This window comes from Amphiprion ocellaris, chromosome 2 (genome assembly GCF_022539595.1).
Source record: "Amphiprion ocellaris isolate individual 3 ecotype Okinawa chromosome 2, ASM2253959v1, whole genome shotgun sequence".
Taxonomy (NCBI): Eukaryota; Metazoa; Chordata; class Actinopteri; family Pomacentridae; genus Amphiprion; species Amphiprion ocellaris.
This window is the reverse complement of record NC_072767.1, coordinates 21770507-21791883: the sequence shown is the minus strand read 5'-3', so window position 1 is coordinate 21791883 and position 21377 is coordinate 21770507. Positions and strand designations below refer to the sequence as shown.

The following is a 21377-nucleotide window of genomic DNA, read 5'->3' as shown; positions in this document are numbered from 1 at the left end:
CAGTGACCTCTCTGAACATTGCTATGACGCACATCCAGGGTGTAGTAAATCTCAAAGATAGATTTAGACGCTGATGTGTTTTACATGAGCATCTAAATCTGCTTCACAAGAGGGGATGCAGAAACCTAAATGTGTTTAAGGTACTAGAGAACACCATCAGACTCTATATTTACCAGAGGTCTGGTCTTGTCACTGACCAATATATTGTAGCCACATTAGTATTGTGCCATAAAATGCTGGAACACACATTCATATTTTCCTCATCTAGGAGTATAGGTCAATAGGTCAAATGTTTAATTTGCCCCATAATTTGATTTAAGACTACATATATGCACAACATTAGTGATAGTATGGTAACATGCTATATAGGAAGGAGAACATGGGGGACATTGTACCTGTTTTTCATGTTGGGTATTTAGCGCAAACCACCGCCTTGCCCAAGGGCGGTCCCACAGAGCATATCTGCAGACTCTTGTTATATGATGTAAGTGAGTGACTGGAGGTCAGAAAGGACACAGAGTGAGAAGCCACACCTGACCACAAGGCAGGAGTTCAGCTCATAAAAAGTGCATGACCTTACCGGCATAGCTCAGGAGATGACTGAGCCATCTGACTACCTAGTAAATGACCTTATTAGCCTGCCATTAACAGCATGTGGTGAGATGGTGCGGCCTTCTTGCACTGTGACAGATGAATCATACTGAATTACAGGGGCATTACTGTGTGGCTTTGAGGTTTCCTCTATAGCTGTCTTATTAGGGAACATTTTTGATTCATACTGTATATACTGCCTCAAAATTAGTCCCGTAATTTACCGCTCGGATGTGTTCGTTATCTGACAAAGTAAAGAAGCAAATGTTAGGATCATTAGCGGTGGGCAGTATTAATGTTGTTATTCTTACTCTATGGACTGTTGAGGTTGAGGTTGGGACAGGATTGAGAGGAGTCTCTTTGAGTGGTTCTGTTGCTGGTTTCCAGATCTGAAAAAGGCAAACTGCCCCTGGAAAGAAAAATGAGGCCAACAGTGGGCCCAGAAACGAGGAACTGTGGGATGAGACAATTACTAGTTATGTCACCACATGCATTCCTGGGTTACGAGTTCTTGCCAGCTGTGGCCAGCGCACTCTCTCCTCTCCTTCTCCTCTGTGCACCCTCATAATACTACAAAGGTGCAGAGATACATAGTTTTCACAGGGCGGAAAGACTAACATATTATGGTGGAAAAGAAGCCTGAATCACTGCAATACAGGAAGACTGAGAATGGGTTATCATAGCATTGTTTGGCCCTCGTGATTGTTGGAACATCCTCTGCTGATTTTGGAAGAGCCTAATTTTATTAAATGACGTGTCTCTGTAAATTCATGAAATTGATTGTTTTGCGTTTGAAGACTGAAATACCTCATTTTTTTCCCCAAATTTGCTTTTGAGTCTGTTTTCTCTCTCTTGTCTCTCCACCAGCCAACACTAGAGATCAACCACCATGCAGGGAAGTCTTTGGACAGCTTCTGTAAGTGGCAGAAAACCATCCAGCACCGGAGCAGCTACGGGAACGCCATACCAGACAATGGCATTGCTCACCATGACACCGCTGTGCTAATCACCAGGTCAGACATACAAAAAGAAAAGCCCATCTTACAGGGATGAGCGATTAGAACGGCAGTGCTGTTCTGTAGCTTTCTTAATACACAGATAAGGGTAATTTAGAGCAAACTGCCTGTTGCACACAGTCAGCTGAGCCAAAAACAAAACTCCTACTGCAGCTTTTTGTTCATATCAGGGTTAAAGCAGTGTTTCCTCCAAGCTGAATTCGTACATTCCCAGCCCGTCTGCTCATAGGCTGTCGTTATGCCAAGTCCAGGAGATTTGGGCTGTATCTTGTCCTGTCTGGGGTGACAGTAGCAGGGGCCTCTCTGCACAGCTCAGCACCTGGACAGAAAACGTGAAAGCAAGATATGAGATAGGAGCAAGAGACAGTGACAGATTTATTTTTTTGTAAAAATGCATCCCAGATTGAATGAAGAGAAAGTGAGCAGAAATCAAAGCAGTCTGATGCTTTCTCTTAGCTGTCCCTTCGTTTCTCTAACTGCACTCTGTGACAGATTCTTCTGGAAGCAAACGGAGTCAAAAGTAGTGGATGCATATTAAACAGATAAAACACTGATGCTATTGACTGAGGAATGTGCAACAGCGAACAACGTAACCATGGTTTGGTCAGAGTCATCTGAATGCAATGGAGCCAGGCGGAGCGTCTACAAATACTTTCCTATTCTTTCTAACAGAATGTGCTATAAACTCACGCTGCAGGAGGGTTAGCTGTCAGATAGAGGAGGCATGGAAACAGATAAATGTCTTAACTTTTTTTTTTTTTAAAGATGTGGATTTAGTGGTGCCTTTGGGAGAACAATTTGGTTTTAGCAGATGATGGAAGTTGTCTGAACAGATGGCACTGGGTTCTATCTCTAGTTTGGTGTGTGTGTGTGTGTGTGTGTGTGTGTGTGTGTGTGTGTGTGTGTGTGTGTGTGTGTGTGTGTGTGTGTGTGTGTGTGTGTGTGTGTGTGTGTGTGTGTGTGTGTGTGTGTGTGTGTGCGTGCGCAAGTTCATATCAAGTGTGTTTGTTCATGTCTGTACCCATAATCAATTCTGATTACGCACTGAGTATTGATGTTTCTGTTTGAGTTTGAATACATTATTGAGTAGCAACGCTTTTGTTTATTTCCCTCTCATCTGCAGGTACGACATCTGCATCCAAAAAAACAAGCCCTGTGAAACCCTAGGTAACATTCATCCACACGCTCGCATAAACAAATACACAGTTGTACTTCTATACTTGTTGTTTCCTCTCCGACGTGATACACAATCCTGCTGAATGATCACAACTGCATACTTAAACCCAACACTTACCCTAAACAGGCTCTAAACCTTATTGTATCCTGAACTCTAAAACTAGTCATATTTCTTAAAGAGCCCTTAGAAGGTCCAGTCCAAAGAGAGGAGTGGCTAAAACGTCCCCACTTTCCAAAACACGCCCTATTTTTCAAGACCCAAAACGCATACTGATCCATACAGAGTTGACATACAAGAACACACACACTCTTTCATGCACAAGAAAGTATGATACAGTTTGTGTGACTGTATTTCCGAGAAAATGCATTGTTCATCAATAGCAATGTAACATTAGCTAAACCAGAGCAAGCAGCATACTAAGCTGCTGCTTCACTTGCTGCTAGACTGTCAGAACTTTTAGAGTACTGATTCTGATCACATCTCAGTCTCTCTCAGATTCTGAGATTCAGTCAACATGTCTTCTGCAGTGTAATGGGTTTTATATTTATATGCTGTATTTGTGTGTGTTTGTGTTTTTTACAGGTCTGGCTCCAGTAGGAGGGATGTGTGAGCCAGAGAGGAGCTGCAGCATCAATGAGGACATCGGACTTGGAACAGCTTTTACCATCGCCCATGAGATTGGACATACGTGAGTAGCAGACTCAGTTTTAATATCCTGGACCTTCAGACATCTCCAGATTTTGTAAATGTTGTAAAAAAAAAAAAAAAAAAAAAGCTTTTTAGTTAATTATGTCACATGCTTTTTTCGTAAATATTTTATTTTGTGGTCATATTTCTCTCGCTCAATAAAATCCTCTTAAATGCTACCAGATTCCAGTTAGTTTGTCAAAACCAGAGTACGTCATGACAGAGTCAGGTATCACAGCAGAAGAATTACACACAGAACCACACCTTTAGTCATTTCCAATTAGCCACGCCATTGACTAGCTAGGGCACAGGCAGTTGGTTGATCTGGTCTGCCAACTAGTGAGTAAGAAATGAAAATATATCCAGTGGAGATGGTTGCTGTTTCAGAACACCTGCATCACCCACATGTCTGCTGTCTCAAAGAAGTATTTGTCTTGTTTTCTACATTATAAAACTCTAAGGACAGGGTTTAACTCCACAGTGTTGCATGCAGAGATCATGCACATTAAAGTATGATCCACCAAGACTGTGAATTAGAAGCTCATAACTCTGTGTTGCCAAACATCTGTCCTGCTGAAAAAACGAAACCCTGATTCATGGTCCTTTTTTTAGCTGAGACTGAAACATAATATATCTGGGATACCTGAGGAGTCTCGAACCCTTTGCTGGGGTCTGGTACAAGTAATTATTCCATCCACATAGAGATTGTCCTTAGATCACATCTCCCCATTTCCAGAGAAAGTTTATGCAGCATGAGTCATTTTACAGCTGGGACTGAGAATGTGTTAATAGTTGTTTACTTTCTTAAGAGACAGTGGAATTAGTTACACGTGGAGCTGCTACAGCACCTGGACATGTTTCTGTTTTTATTATCTCACTACCCCAAATGACACTGAAACTTTGTTAATCCATTTGTCTGATATCAGTGGTTTAAATCATTTACACACCAGTAATTCTGTCAGCCTACTGCTTAACTTTGCTTGGATATACATTGAATTAAGAGATGTTCTTGCAATGCCCCACTTGCTCAATAATTCTGTACCCCACTGACTTGTGTATGCAAACATCATTGAGAAGTATCAGGACAGATGGTGGATTCATCAGGGTTCTACCTTCCTAATGGTTTGCACAGGTAGTTTAAAGCTCTCAGACTTCAAGGCTGGACTGTCAACATGACTAGGCAGTGCATGTTAATTATTGTGTGAACATACAATCTGTTTCCTGACTCGAACATAATCAGCAGTTGTTTTTAATAGTCATAGAAATAGTTTTGACATCACAGTGTTGTATTAAATCAAATGCAGGCCTGTTTGTGGTGAAGAGTACCCACATGAAAAGACAAGACATAAATTATTCTGCTGGGGAATGAAAAGTTTTCAGGACATCATGTGTCAAGCTCAGACACAGCTACTGTGAGTTATCACTGTCTGCAATAAATGTTCAGGGAAAACAAACAGACACCAAGTTGGCCTCTATCAGCGTCAGACTATCTGCATATGGTGTCATTCATTTATCCCTTTGCCGTGTCATGTTAAAGATGGACCACAACAATTAATAATCTTATGGATAAGACCTTTTCTATAGAGAATTTTGTGTTTGTGAAGTTCAGTCCTGTCTGGAGGCTCTGCTGGTTTTCTCTAATCACATGTTTTTTCCACTGCATTTTGACAAACATCACTGAGCTCAGAGCTGATGCAGTAAAACAAGCGTTTTGATTAAGTTACGCTGAGTTCTTGGATGAAGCCATTGTAAAACATTTTGTAGACAAAATGATACATTTACTAACCAAGAGCATTTGTATTAGGGTCATATTTTGTCCGAATTGAAAAGTCGTTACCACGTTAATATATCAAGAAAGAATGTAATGTAGTAATACTTTTACAGTTTTCTTTCAAGACACACATATTTTGTTTACATTTTAAAAGAGTAAAGCAGCAAATCCTCTCATCTGAAAATGGTTATTTTACTTTAAAAGATAAGTGACCTTTGACCTAAATGATTAATCGACTATAATTGCAGCTCTAAACTTGACTTTATATTATACAGAGTTCCAGTTTAATGAAAGTCAGCATAAATTGGCTACAGGATTGTTATTCAAACATATTTCCATCTAAGTTAAGGAACTGAGCCCCTTTGAAGTTTAAAAGGCCGTGGCAAGGTGTAAATCAGTGCCTGACCTGATGTCCAACAAAAAAAAAAAAAAACAGCCGGGTATTACATTCTAGTCAAGACCACTGACCGTAGATGGTACGAGTGAAATATCCGGTCATAGACTTTTTGTCGCTGAAAAGTGAACTCTTCTGACAGCTGTGGACTGTAATCTTTCATATGTGTGTTCTTTAGATCCCTCTTGGTTATCCACAGTGATCTTTTTTCCACTGTCCCCATCGCTGCTGCAGGGATTATTACCCATCCACATGGCCTCAAAGTCTTGTCACTGTATCATCATGGGCTTTAGGTTTGGGATGAACCATGACGGTATGGGGAATGCCTGTGGGCCCCGCAGCCAGGAGACCGCCAAGCTGATGGCTGACCACATCACCATGAAGACAAACCCGTTCATCTGGTCCGCCTGCAGCCGGGATTACATCACCAGCTTCTTGGAGTGAGTGAGCCTATCAGATATCTCTACCACCACAAATAATTTGGTAATTGCAGGTTTGAGAAAGAAAAATGCTCTTGGATGTTGATGTAACATTTTTGATGGTCAGAGAAACATCCAAGTCACAGACGGGTCTTGACAGCAGGCAAATCCACTTACATTTAATGACCTGTATCCTGTGTTTCAATAAAACCTGATATAGTCTGAGAATAAACAACTGAAACAAAGCCAGTTATTCTAAATCTTACTCTTCTTCTTCTTCTCTTCTGTTTGGCCTGTTTAGCTCAGGCATGGGCTCCTGTCTGAACAATGTCCCGCCAAAGCAGGAGTTTGTGTATCCCACCACAGCACCAGGTCAGGCCTATGATGCAGACGAGCAGTGCCGCTTCCAATATGGCGTCAGATCTCGACAGTGTAAATATGCGGTGAGTACAGTATGTAGATGTCACCTAAATCCATTCAACGTTTGCTTTACTTTCATAGTATTTGACATTTTAAAATGCGGTATTTCTATATGTTGTGTTATAGTACCTTTTCTTTCAAATTCAGTTGGGAAGATGCTGAAGCAAAATCTTTTTTTTTTTTGATGAGATGCGCAATAAAAGGTTTCTAGTCAAACAACAGACACTGGAAAATGTCAGTGGAAAAATGTAGTTATTATGCTGTCAACAGATTTTCCGTTTCTCTAGAGAAAAGTCTCAAAATTGTCACTTGAACTCAGCAATTATGGCGTTCTTATGAGTGAATGTGAATTTGAGAAGGCATACTGCATTTTATTTTCAAAAGCAGGATGAAGGTTGTGTTCAATGGATTTGGTGTGATTCTGTCATAAATGCTAAACATACAACACTTGTTAAAACGATATTCACAAATGTTACAAATTAATAGAAGTGAAGAAAATCTAAATCCTGAAATAAAATGAAATATAATGAACGGTAAAAAAAAATTAAAATACAAATACCATGTAACGCAAGAGAAACGAGATTTTAGGCATAAAATTGAAGTATTACACATCATATAAGCACTTTAAGATAATTTTTAATTTTTAATTTTTGTCCACAAAGGTTTTCAGGCTTCTAGAATAAGGAAACATCCTGAATCAAGGCAACTGGATTGCCATTGTGGATTTGAATGAGGGCTGCACAGTGGCGTAGTGGTTAGCACTTTCGCCTTGCAGCAAGAAGGTCCCTGGTTCGCGTCCCGGCTTTCCCGGGATCTTTCTGCATGGAGTTTGCATGTTCTCCCTGTGCATGCGTGGGTTCTCTCCGGGTACTCCGGCTTCCTCCCACAGTCCAAAAATATGCTGAGGTTAATTGATTATTCTAAATTGCCCGTAGGTGTGAATGTGAGAGTGCTTGTTTGTCTATATATGTAGCCCTGCGACAGACTGGCGACCTGTCTAGGGTGTCCCCTGCCTTCGCCCGAGTCAGCTGGGATAGGCTCCAGCCCCCCCCGCGACCCTAGTGAGGATTAAGCGGTGTATAGATAATGGATGGATGGATTTGAATGAGTCTCATCAGTTGTGTCTATTTACACGAACCCTGTGTGACATCACCCATAGATTTCCTTGAGAACAGTTTATAAGCTCAGTTCGGTGGCTCCTGTTGTCTCAGTCTTGGCTGTCTTAATCCAAAAATGAGCACAGAGGTGGAGCGTGAGTGAAGCTGAAGCAGGTCGTGGGTTGTCCTATGAAGGCTTCAGTCAAACCAGCCGTGCCCTTAATTAACTTTAAGCATCCATACAATTTAAACGAGTGACTTCTTCACAACATCAGCTCTCGTCCAGTTGTCATGAATGGGGAAATTAGCTGTAGAGCCCAAAACTGCTTTTTTGTGCCATACTATAAGCGTGTTTATTTCTGCTGCAAGTAGGGCATTTTAGCATGGAGGTCTGTGGGGACTGACTGACTTTTGGTGGACATTCGAGGAACTGCAGATTGAGGTACTTCTCACAGTGGCTTTATTTCTCAGCTCTGGAGGTTGCTGCTTGGTTGTCGTATTTCAGTCCTGACAAACGTTCTTTCAAGTTGCAAAATGTATTCAAGGTCCCTATAGGGTCCCAACTGCACCAGTTTGCTCTCTGTTGTATTTTTACATTCAGCTCTTTTTTCAAATGCTAGCCTTTTCATCACAGCATCAAATAAACCTTCTGAAGTTATTTATTTCAAAGCTCACTCCTGATTCATGCTCTTCTGGCTCTCTCCTCAAATCTGTGATGTAAAACATCTTGCAGTGCCTTCACTGAATAGCATTTATTTTATTGCATGGTCAAGTTTTACAAGGCCAGGTTCAGAGTGAATGGACATCTGGAACAGCAAACTGCTTTATAGACTCATTATTATCGATACTATGTAGTCAGAGCATATGTACAGAATAAAACATAATCCCATGTGTTATAGGCATTGCTGTAGAGGGAGAGGAGAGAAAGATGAACAAGTCTTTCTGCTCTTGTCTCCAAAATAATCATATATAAAAAGACTGACAGTTATTCATAGTTTTCTTTTCTTTGTCTCTCTATTGCCAATGTTTTATTTTCTTAATTTCTCTCTCTCTCACACTCACAGGAAGTCTGCAGTGAACTCTGGTGCATGAGTAAGAGCAACCGTTGCATCACCAGTAGCATTCCTGCTGCAGAGGGAACCATCTGTCAGACCAACACCATAGAGAAAGGGGTAAACGCTGAAAATATTATACCTTTAAAAGTTAGGCCATAATGTTCGAAGCATTCATGGCGACCATCGCATATGTGGTGATAATGGGACTGGTTCTCCTGTTTACAAGAATAAAAATGCAGCACGTGTCTTCACACTGAATCATCCAATAAAAATTCTTGTCAGATTAACCATTTGAAAAGGAAAAAAAAAATCTTCCTGAAAAACAAAATTTGAAAACAAAAAGGCCAGGGTTGTCAATTGGTAACTGCTGCTTTTGTTGTTAAATCTTTGATGGTGACTTAACGTGCATTTATCTGTGTGTGTGTGTCTGTGTGCTGCAGTGGTGCTACAAGAGGGTGTGTGTTGCGTACGGGACTCGTCCTGAGGGGGTGGATGGCGGCTGGGGTCTGTGGTCTCCCTGGGAGGAGTGTAGCAGGACCTGTGGAGGTGGAGTCTCCTCTTCTGTCAGACATTGTGACAGCCCCAGGTACAGAGCTGACCTGTGACCAATTTGAAACGCATTATTACTCTTTTAACAATTATGGTAAAACTGAAGTCACTTCAGGACATAAAGGAGGAAATCAAAAACACCTGTGAGAAAATGAATTAGAGTATGTCTTAGAACGTAACAGTGGAAGCCAGTTAGTGATCTTCTATTTACCTCCTTAAAGAGAGTACAGTTGTTACCCAGTATGTTCAGTACCATATTATGTACACTGTTCCTGCTTTCCATTTGCTGGCATTACATAGCTTATTAATTAATTTGGTGAACATCAAAAAGCCAGCCAAATAGTGAAATTTGTTGTTGATTATGCCACACACTGTATATAAAGCAACAGAACATGCACAGGAAATGTTATCATAAACAGAGATATGAGTAAGTTCATATTGCTGTAATGTCCCTAACAGGGACTTTGGTACTTTATGGCAAATATAAAATGTAGCGAGTCTTGTGTAATTTGTAATATCACTGTAATATTTTTAAATATTCCATTCATACCTATCGACTTCATCCAAATTCATCTGTTATTATTTTATGTCATATAGAGCGTTCTGTTTCATCTACTTAGCAGTAAATTTATTATATATCTATTTCATGGCCTTAGTATAATTTTATAAGAGCTATAACCCATCCAGAGGCTCTCCAGACCATAGCTGAATATTAATAACAAAACCACAGGATAGACACACCTAGTCCTGCAGCGTGTGCTGAAACAAGAAGGATATCACACACTACAGCGACAGTTAGTACAACAGTTACATAAACTTTTTACAATTTTGGAGACGCTTTCATTCAATATAGTGGATCAGTAGTGTTTGTATTAAATCAGTGAGGGAAGTTACTCACACATGAAATTCTGCTTCTTTATCAGTTATTATGAAACTGAAAAAAAAATCTCCCTCTCCTCTGAAAACTTGACCCAGAAAACATCAATCCTACTATCTAAATTCACGACCTTCTTGCATGCAGCAGTGGAGTCTGAATCATCACAAAACAGCCAAGTGTTTTGAATCACGGTCACCAGATGCTTCATCTTGAATTGATTAAACTGAGAATGGATTGACCCAAATCTGAGGCCAACACTGTTCTCCTGTATCATTTTCGAGCATCACATTTTCTTGGGTTCAATACTGTTTGAATTTGTTGAAAGTTTAGCAGAAGCAGCCATTTGACTGTTGCGTTTATACCTTCCCTCTAAGTTCTATTTTTAAAACACAGCGTTGTTGTCCTGATGGTCTGGGAGAGACAATAAAGCAACAAAAAAAACTGAATAAATCTGATTGTAAACACAGATGAAGGCAGACAGTAGAGGTCAGAAGCCGATGTTGTGTAGCGATGTGATGAGGTTAGATCTTGTAAAACTGCACTCAGATGTGACTGATTGGCTCTTTTCACTGTAGGCCAACCATCGGGGGAAAGTATTGTCTCGGGGAGAGAAAGCGCTTCAGGTCCTGCAATATTGATGTGAGTACTGCTGCTGTCTATCATCCGTTAGTCAACACACCGTAATCAAACTCATGAATATTATTTGATTAAACTGCTCCTGTGTGTCGGCTTTGCTTTCTCGGGTACATGCCTACATACAAGTGTGTACATTTGTGGATGTTGCAGGAGTGTCCTGCAGGTTCTCGAGACTTCCGAGAGATTCAGTGCTCCGACTTTGATAGCATTCCTTTCCGTGGGAAATTCTACACCTGGAAGCCTTACAGGGGAGGTGAGTGACGGAGGTTTACTTCTTACTGGGGTACATCGCCATGGTAACTGCACACTCGACCTGCCCAGGAGCTGCTTATTTTCAAGACAACAGATCAGTGTGTCTAAAAGCACTGCCTTCTGATCAATCGGTTCTCCCGGACAACAGTATTAGCATTTCTATGAGATCCCTTGGAGCATGGATAGTGAGAGAGCTCCGCGGATATAGAAGTTTTTAGAGTCTGCCTAAACTCTTTTCTTTCCCTGATGAGCATAGCTATGAGGGACACATTTCTTTTTTTTTGAAATTCTTTTTTTTTTTATTGTGATTTCACAGGTCCATACATTTAATGAAAACATAAATCATACATCTCATTTAGATATCTTATATCCTACTACAGCAGCTCAATTTGAAATAACCAAGACTTAGTCAGCAATACAGAAACATGTAAGGACCAATAAGGCATTCAATAATATAACTGTATAACCATTTTTGAGTATAGTAAAATGAAAACATAGAATGAATGAAATGGGGTAAACATCCCTGACTCATAAAGCCCTCTGTTTGAGGAAATCTAAGATACCCACTAAAACAAAACCAATCTGGAAAAAAAATAAATAAATAATAAATAAATAAAAAAGGGGACACTAAAATCGATTTTAGACAAATGATGGTCGTATTGGCGTGACATATCTTATCCATCTCTCCCATCTATTCGAAAAAATTTCCTGTTTCAGTCTCAAAGCAAAGGTAATCCTCTCCATCTTAAACATATCATAAATTATGTCAATCCATTCTTTCACAGTAGGTTTTCCAGGTTTTAACCACCTTCTCGTAATAGCTTTTCTGCTAGCAGCACTTAGGATCTGAAATAAGTATTTGACATTATTGGAAACATTTTCTGATGTAATAGCACCTAAATATAACAACTCAAATTTAAACTGAATGTCCATCTGGAAAACACTCTGCAAAACTCTATGTACCTCCCGCCAAAATGGAACTAATGATGCACAGGACCAAAATATATGAAAATGGTTTGCTTCAAGGCATCCGCACTGCCGCCAGCATACAGAAGAATTAGTGTAGTGCCTCTTTTGAGCTGGAGTGATGAAAAATCTTGTAAGGGTTTTCCAGCAAAACTCTCGCCAAACACCTGAGCTTGAAGTTTTCCATTGTATCTCACAAATATTTTCCCAAAATTCGTCCTTTAAGACAAGGTTCCCTTCCTGCTCCCATTTTTGTTTTATGTACATTGAACTTTGCTTTATTTGTTGTAACCCCTTGTAGACCTTTGAGATGAGTTTCTGGTTAGAGCCATTACAATAAGCATCCATATACACTTTTAACAGAATATTGTCCCAGCCTGATTGTGAACATCCCCTCTGTATTTGGATAATATAATGCCGGAGCTGAAGGTATCTGAAAAAATCATCTTTGTCCAAACCAAACTGTTCCTTCAGATTTTGGAAACTATTCATTGTCCCTTTATGTAAAAATGTACAGTATGGAGGGACACATTTCTAGTGAAGTTAACTCCCGTCATTCTTGCTTTATTTTTTCCCTGTTGGCTATAAGCAATTTCAAAGCCATTTTTATAGTGCTTTGAATAGCAATATATTCCTAAAACAGAGACTGGTAAAGCACCAAAGCCTTGTACTTGTTGACCTTATAATGTTTGCAGTCAGCCTACTTACTGGTTTGAATTATGTTTTTCTTCTTGGTCTTTACTTGCTTCCAAGACTGTTTAACGGTGCCAGAGTTGTGGCTGAAAAAAGAAAATGAAAGTTGTATTACATGCCATAGGAATCCTTCTGCAACATAATAATTTAATGAAATACACAACTGTAATTATAGTCAGATCTACTTGTACCTTAATGTTTGGGCAGTGATATTGATAAAACTATTAACTTGTGCCTTCACACAGTCAGTCATTTTTTGCCAGCTTTCCCTCCTGCTTTGGCTGAAACAGCTGTGTTGCTTTTAGCCTGTGTTATATTTTTACATTCCTCTTGTTGGTTTGAGATTATAGTTTCTTCTTCACAGACAGACATGTCCATGTTTGCAATTCATCATCTGGTGCCAACACTGCCCCTTTCAGCTTCAAAAACATGCAGACAAACTAAACTGAAATACTCTGAGGTACTGGTGAGGGTTGTCATTCATTGTTCATCACAATCTCAACCAAAAAAAGTTCACTCTCTGGCATCAGGCCAGATTACTTTAGGTAAGACTTGCTTTTATACAATACAATTAATAAAAAACATCTGAAATTGGACCATATTTCTAGTAATGTTACTAAATTCCCTAAATTCAGCAATTAACTTTGTGAGTACACTGTGCTGTCAGAAAAATATAATCCTTTACTGACTCAAAAACTTGATGTAAGTCGTGAGGGTTCATTCTGTTACAGACGGCTCTTGACTAGAGCCAGAAACCTACCTGTGAAAAAAACAAAAAAAGATCAATTGACATGTTGCTTTTCCCATACAGTGTTAGCATGTTGGTCAACGCCATGTTGTACCTCATTGTGTGATCAGCAACCAACCTCCTTGGATTTTGTCACACCTCATTTGTTAAAGAATATTGATGTTGCACTTGTCTCCTTATGTGAGATGACAGACTTGGAGGTTTTATCCTGTGGAAGTACATCAGTGAAATCTGCACATGAGAAGGGAATAGTGAAGGTGAAACAGTGAAGATAGACGAAAACAAATGAGTCATGAGTTGATGACAGCAGACAAACAGAAGTCAGGAGAAAAAGAGAGATGTGTGTGTGTGTGTGTGTGTGTGTGTGTGTGTGTGTGTGTGTGTGTGTGTGTGTGTGTGTGTGTGTGAGTGTGTGTGTGTGAATCAAAGCTGCAGACTCTCTCCTGTCTGGCCTACAGATGCTGGCTGCAGAGAGCCATGCATCCCACAATGCCTTGCAAGAATTCCTCGCTCCCGATGAGCGCTAGACGCTGAACCTGGACGTGAAAGATAAATAGTTTCAACGACATAACTGCCTTTAATCTGGCCCTCCAGTAACATAATGGCTTACAGAGATGGTCAGTCTTCCAATTCCAACTTCAGGCAACAAGTGCTCCTTTCATCAAGTCAGCTGATTTTACAATGGAAATCCCTTGCAGCTGTTAAAATAGGACCATTGCCATGGTCTCTGCCCCGCGTTAAGTCCAGATCACACCGCCCAGCCCCTTCTCTGTCTGCTGCAGCCTCTCACTCTCTACAGCTTCTCAGTTCAGCATCCTCCCTGACACTTCTACCATCACGTTTCATCTTCTCTCTTTTCCTCCTTGCTGTAAACCTCTCTCCGTCTCTCACTCTGTTGAGCACATCATTATGCAATCTCTCTGTCTCGTTTCTGTTCTGACACCGAGAACAGGGAGAACCTTTCTCTCTTGGCTCCGACAGCCAAGGACGATTCATTAAGAAGGTCTCTCGTTTGAGCAGTTTTTTTTTTTTCAAACAAGCTGCTCGACATCACTGTTCTCAGTCCAACAGCCTTCACATTCGACCTTCACACTCCATACAACACACCCTCTAAGTTATAATACGCACACCCTGCTTCAAGCCAGGAGTGCCCTGCCAAAGCTAGGCACCATGGGAATTGTAGTTTTCCGTAGTCTGACCACTTTATTGTCTGCAAATCCTGCCAGTGCATACTCTCTTTCTTTGTTTCTTTCTTAGTTTCTTGCATTCTCTCTCTTCCCAGTACATACTGTACCTGCTTCACTGCTGCCAGCACAAACAAACACAGTCCAGACTGATGTCAACAGCCACTCAAATAGTGGAGCTGTTGGCAAGCTGTGCAGATGAATGAAGGATATATACCACTTGGCAGGAGGAGCTCTTTAGTAATACCGTGTGTGTCTGTGAGTGTGTATGGGTGTCTTGTGTTGGTATATTTAAGTGTTTTCTTGGCCACAGAGTGCTTAACCTCCTCACACCAGCAGCACTACTAAATATTAAACATATACACATCCGTAAAACAGTAAAGAGGAAATTTTGCTTAACTTTGACTTGGTATATGTGGCACAGAATAATGTTAATATTGACTTTGGTTGTACTTTACCTTTTTTTTCCATCTCCAACATTAATTTTGTAATGTGCATAATTCATGAAATTTCTCCTTATACAAATGCAGCACAGTGTTAGTTCAGGCAGAACACTGAAGGTCTGCTTGTAGTAGCTGATTGGCCTCAGCTTTCATACATGCTTCCCAATAATTCGACTGACTCAGGCTGTTCTATATGTTCACATGTACCATTATTACATTTTTGCTTATATGCTCATGTCAGTGTGGATTTTATTTTGTTTTGATTAACTTTTTGTGGTCGTTTATGAGGGTCATCCCTCCCAGCACAAATCTTGTTGCTGTTCAGATTATTTGAAAGCTCTCCCAAGACCACAATATTGAACCTGTATCTTAAACTCATGAGGTATGTTAAAACTATTTATTGTTAATTTCTTAGTTTATCTCTCCTAGCCTTGGTGCAGTGGGAATTAAACCACTGTCCTCTTGTATTATGTTTATATGCATTCACTGAGGTAATATTCAGCAGTTTGGTGTCCGTTTGTGTGTATTCCAGCGAAGCAGAAACATAATCACATTCAGCTGCTTGTTCTCTGCTTGTCAGCACAGAAAAACATTTCCTACTCCCCTGCAGACTCCTTCTCTCTTGTACAGCCTCTTGAGTCTGCACCACTGTAGTAATGTGATCCATTCAGCAGAACATGTGCAAAAGACTTTGTTTTTTTGTTTGTTTATGGGACAATGTAAGCTATTAATCATAAATGTTACCATATGATGCATTGTAACGTAGTCAGCCTAAAGCTAATTTCCAGCTGTAGTCCTTTTGCAGGTCACAACTGCACACACTTAGGTCCACACTGTCACAGCAAGATAAGCAAGCGTGACAAAACACATAATGCAAATTACACGTACTACTGGTATCACATGTCAGCACGTCATGCAAACTTTATACCACATACCTTTACAAAATCGAAACATTTGATTACAGTACTATCACATTAATATTTACATTAAGTCAGACTTTGCGTCTGATGTTATTTCCCAGTCAGGTGTTCAAAATTAAGTACCCTACATGACTTACCTAGCTGCTAGTGGAATATCAGGCTCTCTGCAGGAATTCAGTTTTGAGGCAGTTTGGAAAGACACAAGTGTCTGTATAACATCTCACAGCTGACAGTGTGTATCAGGGCAAAAACCATGCCATGAGGTTGAAGAAACTGCCAACAGAGCTCAAAGACAGAGTTGTGTCAAAGCACAGATCTGGAGAATGCTTCATACGGAACAAAAACAATCTACAGCCATGAAGTTTCCTAAAAGCACAGTTACCACCACAGTTTTAGCATGGGAGAAGTTTGAAACAACCAGAACACAAACTGAGCAATGCAAGGCCTTGGTAAGAGACAAACAACACGATGGCTACTCTGGCTGAGCTCCAAATACTCTGTGTGGAGATGGGAAAAACTTCCAGAATGACAACTATCACTGCAGCACTCCACCAATCTGTTTTTTTTTTTTGTTTGTTTGTTTGTTTTGGAGAGTGGCCAGATGGAAACCTCTCTTCAGTGAAAGAAACATAAAAGCCTATTTGGAGTTTGGAAAAAAGCTCCTAGATTACTCTTAGACTGTAAGGGACCTGATTCTCAGGTCCGAGGAGACCAGAATTGTTTGTCATAGTTGTTTTTTTAGCAACAGAAACAGGGAGACTGAGGTAAAGCTGAATGCAGCAGAGTCCTGAGACATCTGCTCCTGGGTGCTCAGGACCTCAGGCTGGACCTAACCGTCACCTTCCAACAGAACAGTGATACGAATCACACAACAACGAATGCTGGCCAGCCAGAGTCCTGACTCAACCCAGTCAAACAGCTCTGAAGTGACCTGAAAAAGGCTGTCCAGCTTAAGAGAATCCGCAGAGATTAATGGCAGAAAATCCCCAAATGCAGGTGTGCAAAGCTTGCAGCATCTCACACGAGGAAGCTGGAGCCTTTCATCACTGCCAAAGGTGCTTTGAGTACCAAGTTAAGGGTCTGAATGCCTAAATCATCGTGATATTACAGTTTTTCCTGAATAATTTGCATAATTTTTCTAGAATTCTGTTTTTGCTTTGTCATCATGAGCTACTGAGTGGAGATTGATGAGTGAAAAATAAATGATTTTATCTTCAGGCTGCACCATAACAAAATGTGAAAAAACTGAAGGGTTCTCAGACTTTATGGATACACTATGTGAAACAGATGTATGCAGACTTGCAATTCCTCTGCTGCTGCATTTGCGTTTATTGTGTGTGCAACTCCAATATGTTTTTGGCAGTGTTTGTGTGCTAATGTGGATAGATCTTGTGTGTTGATACTTGCTCCTTGTGTGTCTGTGTTTGTGTGTCCAGGTGGGGTGAAACCCTGCTCTCTCAACTGCCTAGCCGAGGGATACAACTTCTACACAGAACGAGCTCCTGCTGTGGTGGACGGCACTCCGTGCAGAGACGACTCTCTGGATGTGTGTGTAAACGGAGAGTGTAAGGTGAGTAAAGACCATCTGTACGTGTGTTCGTTTCTACACAACCATGCAAGTGTTCAGTTGAAACACAAGCTGTTTGAGTTGAGGATGCAGTTTAAATTGATCAAGAAAAAGTTCTCTTCATCTAAGATATGTGGTTTATACTTGCCCTCAAGATGCTGGACAGTCTCCATTGTCCAGTTTTCACCCCAACTGCTGACAATCATCACAATCAGCTTCTCAGCTCAAAACCTAGATTCCTTTTACCGACACTCTTTCATAATCCCAGCTGTTAATGAAGAGAAAACATTGAACTGCTGTTCATTTTAAAGATGTGGAGACCACCTGGAGCTCAAACAACTCCCTGGAACCCATTTGACTCCCACATGCCCCATTTGTAGAAGAATGTAGACAAAAGAAACTGTAATTGTTATAGTGTGCAGCTTAGGTAGTTGCTGTTCGATCGCAATCTGTTTGTTTTGGATGTAGTTGTACTTTAACCAGTAAGAACAAATCTTTGGTCAGGGTGGAAAAGATGTGAGAGCAGAGAGAAAAGTAACACCATGATATCCAGCTGGTTGTTTATTGATGAACTGCACTTTTGTAGAGTTCCAAAAGATGTTATTTTTCCGCTTCCCCTCTGCTGCCTGTTACCTCCATTGAGCTTCTTTATCTGAAGTGTCTTTGAGGTTTGTTAGTCTGTGGAGCTAAAGCAGGCTAAAGTTTCTGGGCTCCTCCAACAAGACAACTTTGTTTATCAACAGCCCCTCTCCTTTCTCTGCTCCTTCACCCTCCTTTTCTCTGTACTCGGCTCTGTTCTGCTCTGTAGGAACTCAGTGACCCTCCAGCTCAGCTGTTAGTCTGTCTGCACTGCAGGCTGGCTTTCATTCACTGCACTCTTATTATCTCCCTCTCTGTTTCTGCTTTTGGACTCTCTACACCTCCACTCCTCTCTCACTTTGTCCTACCTATCTCCCCCCTCCCTTCCTCTTGTTGCAGTTTTTCTGTCTGCAGTTCAGTCTCTCCTCTCTCTCCTCCTCCTCTGTCATCCCACCTCTTGTGTATTTTGTGCACACAGAAAACTTCTAAAGAAATCTCTGCCTCGTTTTACTTTCATTTTCAAAGTGAAGGTCTAACAGTCAGAGAGAGGGGAGAACAGAGAAAGGACCTTGGAGCAGGGCGTCCAGTTGAACACATCATGCTTTTGCAAACCAAATAACTGTCTGTCAGAGCCTCTTTTTCACAGATCCACTGGACAAAATATAGAATGTACAACAAAATTACAACACGTTCTCTGTTATGAAAATAATAGATGATGCAAATCCAGGCACCAGCCCATCTGTCCCTCTCAGGAGTTTCAGCAGCTAATCTTTCTCAGTTGAGAAGTGAGGATTGACTTGCAACTGGACATTTCTCAAAAGAAGATCTACATGAAGTAACAATTAGCTTTAATTTCTTGCAGTTAGTCATTTCAAAAACAATTGGAGTTTCTTGCAAAATAAGTCAAATCTAGCATTTCAAATATAATTTGTAGTGCCCCTGACTCAACGTCATGACATGCATTTAGGTGACACATTTAATTTCTTTCAATACCTTCAATTACACTACTCTGGTCTTCCTTGCTCTCTGTTGGGGAAACCTTAATACCTGTTCCAAATACAAAAACAGATTTAGTGTGTTTGTTACTTTCACATGTATACTGGTGCACTTCAAAGTTATCAAAGATAGAGGTTTTATCCATTCATTGAATTATTTCATCCAATCTTGTTAAATTAGTCCACATATTCTTATTGTTCTTCTTCTTATTTCCCATTTTGTTCCATTAAAAAAACTAAAAGTATAAAAATAAGGTTTCATCTAATAGATTGTGAAGTAAATGTGAAATGAACATGAATAATTGATTTAGCAAGACAATATAATTTGTGATGCAGTCAAAATGGAATTGAATGAAACATGGATCAAGTTCAAGTGAAAAACCTTTTTCAAAGCAGCAGTATGCATTCCTTATTGTGCTATTAGTTACACTGAGCTCTGGGAGACTCTGTCAGCATGTAAATGCAAGAGGCCTCCTGCTAGTAGGATCTATATCATTTTAAACTTAAATAACTCACCACTACTTACATTATAAAGCCTCCAGATAACCATTGGCTGAATCACTGTTTCAACTCTTGATTTAGTTTTGAACTGTGATCCAATCAGTATAAAAGTAATAATAAACTTAAGCCTCATTATCCCTCCATACAATAAGCAGCTGCCATATAAATATATGAGAACAAGAGCAGCTACCATTCATTTTCTGCACTTTTGTTTAGGTTTGGATCGCTGTTAAAAGAGTTTGAGTAAAACCACCTGCTTCGCTCATCATGAAATTTATTTATGTCGACAGCTATGAGTTTAGCAACCTAAGAGCATTATGTCTGCAAAGGATCAGAAAACACATCTGGACTTACCATCTGATATTTCTGTGTTTTGAAAAAGTGGCCTTGAAGACATTAGTAGGTAATCCCTAAGCCCGGTCTCTGACACCTCTCGACTTACACACTGTGCCCCTTCACCCATGACCCCGAGTGACCCTGCAGCTCACTGGTTTCTCCCTTTTTGCAGCACGTTGGTTGCGATCGTATCCTCGGCTCAGACGTACGCGAGGACCGCTGCCGGAACTGTGGGGGTGACGGGAGCAGCTGCGTCTCTGTGGAGGGAGTCTTCAATGACTCCCTGCCTGAAGGAGGTAACGAGCTAAAACAATCAGGAACTCCTTTAACTCTCCCAGAGATCTGACCGTTTGCGCTGTTCTCTGTACAGACGGATAAAGATGTGGATCTGTTCTGACCTTATTAGCAGTCTAGGGAAAAGGGGTTCTATTTCAGATTTTTTTTTGGAACAGTTTTCGAGAACGGGATTAAGCTGACATGAGGCGTTTACCGTGAAAAATTATGCAACATAATTTATGTGTTGTCCCAGAAATGTGCACATTGTGATCCTGATACTCTGGATTCTGAGTGCACCTTGGAAAGCTGCCTTGCAGTTTGAGTTAGGATAACCCAGACTTTCAAAATATATATCATGTAATTGCCCGTTCCCATGCAAACACACAGCATGCTGTTAGAGTCATTTGCTTGATAAAGCCAACAAAATGTCATGTAGCCGCAGAAGAATCCTTTATTTCAGCACCTGTTGCACTCAGTGTCTTACAGATGAATGCAGTCAGATAAATTATGTGCGTGATGTACACATAGCAGGTGAGAGGTGACGCAGTCCAGTCTTAAAGTTGGCATTACAGATGCTAACACTCTCTTGTCTTAATACTTCAGGGGAACAATTGTAATTTAAATTTTGCAAAGTCAATAAATCTCTCTGTAGCCATTTACACTATTGGAAGGCCTTCAAGCTTCATCTGTCCATCAGTTTGAGCTTTGAATTGGTTAATATACTTAAGTATCTTCTACTTACAAACTAAACACGTGTCTTCTAATATTGTGACCAACGGAAACATAAAGCAGTGTCACTTGCAGCAGTAAGGTCCAGCAGGAGTAAGCCAGAGCACTGGCTGCTAATTAGAGGTTGTTTGTTACTGTTTGAATCCATAGTTAAGTTGACAGGTTATATAGTACTTTATATATAAGTGAACAAACACACCGAGTCAAGTCTGATCAGTATCACATGCCAACGAGCCAGCAAAAGATTTTCTAGGAAGACAAGGAGAAATTCCTCGAAAAAAACTTAAATATAAACACATACATACCATATGCTGTATAGATACATGCTTATATTTATCCACTCGCCACCCAGGGACACGTGGCAGACAGATTTAGGTGAGGTCCGACCAGTGTGGCTTGAGGTCCTTCTGCTGTCGAATCTATTTTGGGTTACTTTCTCCCCACAACACCAACTCCAGAGTGTCTCACCAAACTGTCAACACCACACCCTCCCAGGATT

At 40.5% G+C, this 21377-nt stretch overlaps 1 protein-coding gene and 1 long non-coding RNA gene across 5 annotated transcripts in view; one reads left to right on the top strand and one right to left on the bottom strand.

Moving 5' to 3' along the window:
- Positions 1–21377, top strand: part of adamts10 (ADAM metallopeptidase with thrombospondin type 1 motif, 10) — a 57194-nt gene that overhangs the window by 22377 nt on the left and 13440 nt on the right. For all 3 annotated transcript variants that reach the window (XM_055014555.1, XM_023287821.3, XM_035956078.2), the window contains 11 exons: positions 1459–1604; positions 2731–2774; positions 3367–3472; positions 5930–6076; positions 6357–6498; positions 8637–8744; positions 9068–9213; positions 10629–10692; positions 10840–10942; positions 17332–17465; positions 20046–20169. In XM_055014555.1, the coding sequence (XP_054870530.1) occupies positions 1459–1604; positions 2731–2774; positions 3367–3472; positions 5930–6076; positions 6357–6498; positions 8637–8744; positions 9068–9213; positions 10629–10692; positions 10840–10942; positions 17332–17465; positions 20046–20169 (1264 nt within the window). The remainder of the gene's footprint in view (positions 1–1458; positions 1605–2730; positions 2775–3366; positions 3473–5929; positions 6077–6356; positions 6499–8636; positions 8745–9067; positions 9214–10628; positions 10693–10839; positions 10943–17331; positions 17466–20045; positions 20170–21377) is intronic.
- Positions 9087–21334, bottom strand: LOC118471443 (uncharacterized). Of its 2 annotated transcripts, XR_008603043.1 has the most exons (5): positions 19892–20259; positions 19035–19088; positions 13443–13579; positions 12616–12686; positions 9087–9226 (listed from the first exon to the last, which is right to left on the bottom strand). It is a non-coding gene; the product is annotated as an uncharacterized LOC118471443 (long non-coding RNA). The 2 variants fall into 2 exon arrangements; XR_004848756.2 differs by lacking the exons at positions 19035–19088; positions 19892–20259 and adding an exon at positions 21184–21334.